At 29.9% G+C, this 6,768-nt stretch overlaps 1 protein-coding gene across 1 annotated transcript; it reads right to left on the reverse strand.

Annotated features, from left to right (window-relative positions):
• On the reverse strand, positions 1 to 6,525 carry LOC111416981 (sodium/potassium/calcium exchanger 5-like). Its single transcript, XM_023049113.2, has 7 exons — positions 6,293 to 6,525; positions 1,978 to 2,127; positions 1,584 to 1,918; positions 1,358 to 1,528; positions 740 to 1,295; positions 583 to 684; positions 1 to 525 (listed from the first exon to the last, which is right to left on the reverse strand). Exons 2-7 carry the CDS (start codon positions 2,036 to 2,038, stop codon positions 209 to 211), a joined length of 1,542 nt encoding a protein of 513 aa, XP_022904881.1. The 5' UTR covers positions 2,039 to 2,127; positions 6,293 to 6,525; the 3' UTR covers positions 1 to 208.
• Positions 6,526 to 6,768: the final 243 nt, after the last annotated feature.

The following is a 6,768-nucleotide window of genomic DNA, read 5'->3' on the forward strand; positions in this document are numbered from 1 at the left end:
AAAAAAATCTCAAACATCTCACATTTTTTTTTCTAAAAAATTCAATTAGTAATTAATCACGACTTTAAGTAACGATGTTATGATGATAAATAAAACAATAAGAATCGATCAAGATTAGAATTGATAAATTATAACGAAATCACAGCCAGTTATTAAAAATTAAAAACAATAAAATCACTTGAAAATTGTATCTTAAATCGATTTAGATTCATTGACATTCCGTTGGGAAAAGAACCAAATCACTTACAACCGCCAAAGTTAGAAAGCACAAGTAGCAAAATATTGTAATTGAGCCGGTAAGTCGTGACATTTTAAATCGATTAAAAGCTAAAGTTACTACAAGCGTTATCGCGGCCACTATAAGTCCCATAATTACATATTCCATCGCACCGGATTCTATATAAATATAAGCGTCGCTATCAGCACCCAACACTAAAGTTTGAATGAACCACGGGAGTCCAAGTGATAATAAAATATTCATGGTGTTGGCTCCTAAAGCATTTGAAACTCCCATTTTACCTTCGCCTGTTTATTAAAAAGAAAATAAGAATGTGTTTTTAGAGTAATGTGGATTATTTTTACCTTTTCTTGACATGATTGCAATTGAAAATGTTTCCCCAAGACAACCCACCATTCCCAAAAATGTTAATCCTAAAACTGCATCAGGTATTCCAAAAGTTACACCTAAAAATATGACTTAATTATTTCTAAATTTGCTTAAAATTAAATTCTTTTTTACCAATAATTGAGATCAACCAAGAAACAATATAGGAATTACAACCAATCCAAACCATACACATAACGAAAGTAACCGGAAATAGTTTTGGAAATTTTCTTGAATCCGGAACTGTCCAATACAAAGCAAATCTTAATGGCCATGTGTACAAAAAATAAATTTTCGTATAAATATTTCCTTTAGGTAATTTATACAAATTAGGTTCTTCACTAATTGTTAAAATAACATCATCTTCGCTTATCGATGGAGCTGGAGGATCTCTATATTTCGGTCTGGGTTGACGGAGAATATCAATTGACGGTTTATACTCTTTATCCGGAAATTTTTTTGGATCCGGTTCCGGTTCTCCTTTCATAAACTTCCCTACCATTTTATGAACAAATCTCGAAATACGTTGATTTTGGAACATCACCACGAAATAAACGAAATAACCAGTGAATAGACATAAAGCTTCGTACCAAAAAATCAAACCATCCCACGTTATTACCACTAAACCTGATATTGCGCAAATGTAAAGGATGGTATCTCGCATAAGTGGAAACCACGCCAATTGGATAGGCTATAATATTTTGATTATTTATCATTAAAAAGTATTAAGAGAAAAAATTAAGATTAACTTACAGCACTTGCCGCTAATCCACCGATAGAAACAACTCCAAGAGTGTTAAACAGCGAAGATCCCACAATAGCTCCAATACCCATATCAGACTTTGTAATAAAAGTTCCAATGATATTGACGAATAATTCAGGAGCGGAAGTTGCAACGGACATGAAAGTGGCAGCAGCGACGTCCTAAAAGTAAATATTTACTTTATGTTTGATAAAATTTTTCAATTTGTTTACTTACTTCGGATAAATTCAACACGATGGCAATTTGTTCGACGCAAGGGATAAAGTAATTGTCGCAGATAATAGCGACTAAGAAAAAACAATACAACGCAGCAACAAAATGAATAATAATAGCCCCACTTTTTCGTTGCTCCGGTGTAAAAAAATTTGGAAAATCATCCGCGGACGATCCACATGTTTCATTGTCTTCGGTTGATTTAACAATACGAATCCCAGGATGTTTTCTTTCGTCTACTTTTAACGGAACAATACTCGGCGATGAATCATTTAATAAAGCGCAGTTTTCGCAAATAACATCGTAAGTTAATAAATTTGGAATTGAAGAAGAGATTTCTACAAATTAATTAATTCAATACAATCAATAAAATTAATTAAAAAATACAAATATATACCTTTTTGATTTGTATTAACCACGACGAATGAGATTACTAAAAATAATTTAAAAAGACCCATTTTACTTATTTCACAATTTCTCAATTTATAACAAGTTAGGTTCTAAACTTTTTGTCATCTACGACTCGAAGGAAGCTCTGCCATTATATCTAGAACATTAGAAATGATATGTTAAAATAGTTAAAACGAATCTAATCAGTTATCAAAAAATTAAAATTTAAACGCATTTTGATGTTATTAATATGAGATAAAAAGTAATGGGAAATTAAAAAAAAATAGAATAGATACTCTGTCTAATAGCATCTAATAGAAAAAAAACTCTTAGATTTTGAGTACGCGGCGAATAAATCTAAATAGAAAGTGAGCCATCATCGTACTTTATCTTATCTTGAGTTTTGTCGATGTGATTTTATTGTTTTGATTTTTGTAGCAAGTATTGATAGTTAAAGTTTGCTAATAACTTTAAGTAAATTACAAAATAGAAAATACAAATTATATAATAACAAATAGTTTTTGTATCTTGCTTGTGTCATTCTCTTTAAGATAAGTATAACTATTTGAGATTCATACAAGATACACAATATGTACCAACGATATTCACTTGGTGAGTTAAATAAAGGCAGTTCTTGTATAGCTTGTTTCCCATTCTAAACAGTTCTGAAGGATGTTATCCTTTAACCTTTTGCATTTTGAGTTTCATCTACTGTAGAAGGTTCAATTAGTTCATGTTCTTGTTGATCCTATACTTCATCTTCTGATCACTTTCCCTCATTTACCACTGGTTTAATTTTGGTTTTATTTCTTCCAAATGTTTGTAAATTCTTTGATATCACTAATTGTTGCATTTAATTTTTTGTAATGTTGTTCTTAAATTCTGCCTAATAGTTAGTAGTTCATTATCTTCAGATTGTCTTTTATTTCCCCTACAAACCCACAAATATGTACTATAAAATCTATTTGTATATTCCATTTGAAAACATTACAATTTTTATCAGCGAATTCTAAAATTTAACCCTACAAGTTCTGCTATTTGCAAAAGTTCATGGATTTTCTGTGAATACTTTGTAGCTTCTCATGGTTCCATAAAGCTGAAGAAACTGTGGCATAATTCTTATTCAGAGAAATCATTAATCACAAGAAAATATTATCCAAACATAAAAATTGTTTCGTTTTTGGTGACCATTAACATTCAGCTTCTTCAGAATCCATGCATTTTTTATTATCTTCCATGATTTAATAATGATTAAACGATGATAAGGTACTAGGAAAGGTTTAAATATCAGAAGATAAATAATAAATATATCTTAAAAACGGAGAAAACTGAATATACAGCCAACGTTATACACATGCTACTATTACTACTGTCTTGTCATCAATGGTATGATGGCGATCCTGGTGAATCATAGGCTATTATAGAAATCTCTCGATCGGCCACGGTCTTCGCTATACTTCTCACTTGTAGAATTAACATTTTGTTGGCTTGTTCTTAAATTGTTCTCCACTATGTCATCTCTCTCTCATTTTTGCATTCATGACGCATCAATGACGCTTTTGAATCAATACACGGTTAAAATGAATCCTATGCTTTTAGCATTTTGTAGCATACATCTATTTCCAAATTAGCATTTCTACTCAAACTTGATCAAATAAACTGACTCATACCATTACTAAAGCTTTAGAATCCCATCGGATTGCTAATTATCAGAATCTTCTAAATATGGATAATAAAGATCCTTAAGAGTAAAATTAATTTGGGTGCAAATATTTACATCAACGATTTTTTCATCAGCGGTATTGTTTATCTGGTCTTGATCTTGATCAAGATCAATTTTGCCACCTTTACTAAACATGATTCCCAGATATTCCCCATAATGTTCACAGCTAGTTGTTCTACCTTTTTTGTGTATTGACACGATTATGTTCTTCTCTCAATCTTGAGGTATTGTTGCAGTAATCTAAGCCTGTCGGATTATTATTTTTAGCCATAGATCTACTGCCGGTTCCTTTCTTTAGTAGTTCCTCTCTAGTATCTACTCGTTCTACAGTATCCTCTTTTTCCATCTCTCCTCCTCTAAATCTTACTGCATAGTAGTCCTTATATATTTTCAATATGTTTTTGCTGGTCGTTTGTAGCTTTTCATTTTCGTTCACAATATTGTGTATTAATTAGTGATGGAACGGATAGTGATTTTGCGAAAAGCCGGATACCGGATATTCGGCCTGATATCCGGTTAACCGGCATTTCTATTCGGCCATTATGGTTATAATTTTTGGTACATTTCTGAAGTGATACCCTACATTGCTACATAAATGCGATATTTGAATAAAAATGAAATTAATAAGAAAGCTGACAAGATATGTCAACTTATATGGATCCAAGATACAAAATTAACTTTTTTGATACTGATTTAACTAACGAAGCAACTCTAAAGAGAAGATACTTTATTTAATGATTGACGATATTTCCACAAGGATACTTCAAGAAATCAATTTTATAGAGAATTTTGAAAGTTATCGTGGAAAATTGCAACATCGAAAATTCTATCAAAACTTTAAATATTGTTTTCTCAGAAATTAAAAGTTATTTCTCAAAACATGTTGGTTCATTGGAAAGAGGACACTCTTATTAACACTTTGGGAAATTTTCATACTCATATTCCAAGAAGTGGATTTTATACGAATTTTTAAAACTTAATCGGCGAAAATTGCAATATTCGAAAAAATTGTCCATCACTTCAAAAATTCATTTCTCAAAAACTAAAAGCGATTTTTCAAAACGGCTTGTTGCATTAAAAACAGGATACTTTAATTAATAATTGGTGATATTTCCACAAGGATCTTTCAACAAATGAATTTTATAGCGAATTTTGAAAATTATCGATGAAAATTGCAACATCGGAAATTTTATCAAAACTTCAAACATAGTTTTCTCAAAAACTAAAGGTTAGTTTTCAAAACGGGTTGGTTCATTGGAAAGACGACACTCTTATTAACACTTTGGGAAATTTTCATACTCATATTCCAAGAAGTGCATTTTATACGAATTTTTAAAACTTAATCGGTGAAAATTGTAAAATTCGAAAAAATTGTCGATCATTTCTCAAAAACTAAAAGCGATTTTTCAAAACGGCTTGTTGCATTAAAAAGAGGGTACTTTAATTAATAATTGGTGATATTTTCACAAGGATCCTTCAAGAAATTAATTTTATAGCGAATTTTGAAAATTATCGATGAAAACTTCAACATCGAAAATTTTATCAAAACTTCAAATATTGTTTTCTCAGAAACTAAAAGTTATTTTTCAAAACATGTTGGTTCATTGGAAAGAGGGCACTCTTATTAACACTTTGGGAAATTTTCATACTCATATTCCAAGAAGTGGATTTTATACGAATTTTTAAAGCTTAATCGGCGAAAATTTAAAAATGTATTTCTCAAGAACTGCAAGTGATTTTTCAAAACGGCTTTTTGCATTAAGAAAAGGATACTTTAATTAATAATCGAAAGTGATAACAGCAACAGTTTTGTTAGTAATCAATGATGATGAATTACAAGCGAAGAGAAGGAAACAACAAGAAATTTTATATGTCCGTTCCACCATTAGTATTAATAATTATATTAATATTTCTTTGAATTCGTCTCCTTCAGCTTCTTGACTATGTTCTAGAACTGTTTCTGGTTTTCTCTATAATGTCTCACAACTTACTTCCAAATTGGATCTAAATCGTGAACACAAATAAGAAACTGCTTATTTTCGTCCTTAATACTCGAAACCGTTTTGAAATATTATCTAAAAACTTATGCAAGACACATAGCCATGTAATATAATATTATAAAATAAATACGTCAGATAAAAACATCCTTAACTATAAATGGTGTCAAATTAATTACATTATTGTAGCTCTAATACAATCCAAAGTTTTTCAACTATTGCTGCAATTGATTACAGAAGTAAAAAATACTACTTTTCAAAAATTAATTGTGACATTAAATTGAACCAATACATAAAAAATAATATTGTTTATAAAAGATAATAAAACTCTTGAATATCTGTCGAAAATGATAATGGAAATCAAGTTTATGGTGAAACTATACAATATATTGTTTAAAAATACTTAAATTTGTCAATACACTTTTTTTTTCAACAATTTCAAAATTTTTGATAATTAAATTTAATTAGGTATTTTATGAATTACAGTAATTCGTCGTAAATCTAATACTTTGATTAGAAATGATCATAAAACCCTAAAAAACTACCAAATTGCTATAGATGTTTATCAGGGATTTCCGCGCATAAAAAAAATAAATACTCACCGTAAAATGAATCCAGATTCTTTCGTTTTCTAATGTTTTTAAATCCCAAAGAAAATAAAACTGTTCTGTTTTATAAAATTCTAAACAAAAACTTTGACTTTTCTAAGAAACTTTAATAAATTTTAAAAACCTTGTTAACAAAAATTGTATTATAAGGTTTCTCACGGCCAACGCACTTATCAACCAAGTTGTATACACCGATCTAATCGTTTCACCAACACCGTTCAGATTTAAATTGATCGGAGAGTTGACAGCTATTATCAACGGTACTTGTAAAAAAAAAATAATATAAAATAATACAATCTCGTTTTGCCTATCTTCGCGGATCTTATTGTTCCGATAAAGGGCCTCCAGAGGTGGGACCTAAAAACGATCCCCTACCAATAGCAACACAAATATTTGTGATAAGAAAACGCCCTATTTAGTATATTATCTGATTACTCAATAATAAGCATTTAAAAATTACTTGAACTTGA

The sequence above is a fragment of the Onthophagus taurus genome, chromosome 6, assembly GCF_036711975.1.
Source record: "Onthophagus taurus isolate NC chromosome 6, IU_Otau_3.0, whole genome shotgun sequence".
Taxonomy (NCBI): domain Eukaryota; kingdom Metazoa; phylum Arthropoda; class Insecta; order Coleoptera; family Scarabaeidae; genus Onthophagus; species Onthophagus taurus.

What these genes read in the sequence shown, in the direction of transcription:
- LOC111416981 (XM_023049113.2), bottom strand. Translation starts at nt 2,038, where the DNA reads ATGGGTCTTTTTAAATTATTTTTAGTAATCTCATTCGTCGTGGTTAAT. An exon ending in TTGGTTGATCTCAATTATTG is followed by an intron (nt 685 to 739) that starts GTAAAAAAGAAT and finishes TCATATTTTTAG; the next exon opens with GTGTAACTTTTGGAATACCT. An exon ending in TGCAATCATGTCAAGAAAAG is followed by an intron (nt 526 to 582) that starts GTAAAAATAATC and finishes TTTAATAAACAG; the next exon opens with GCGAAGGTAAAATGGGAGTT.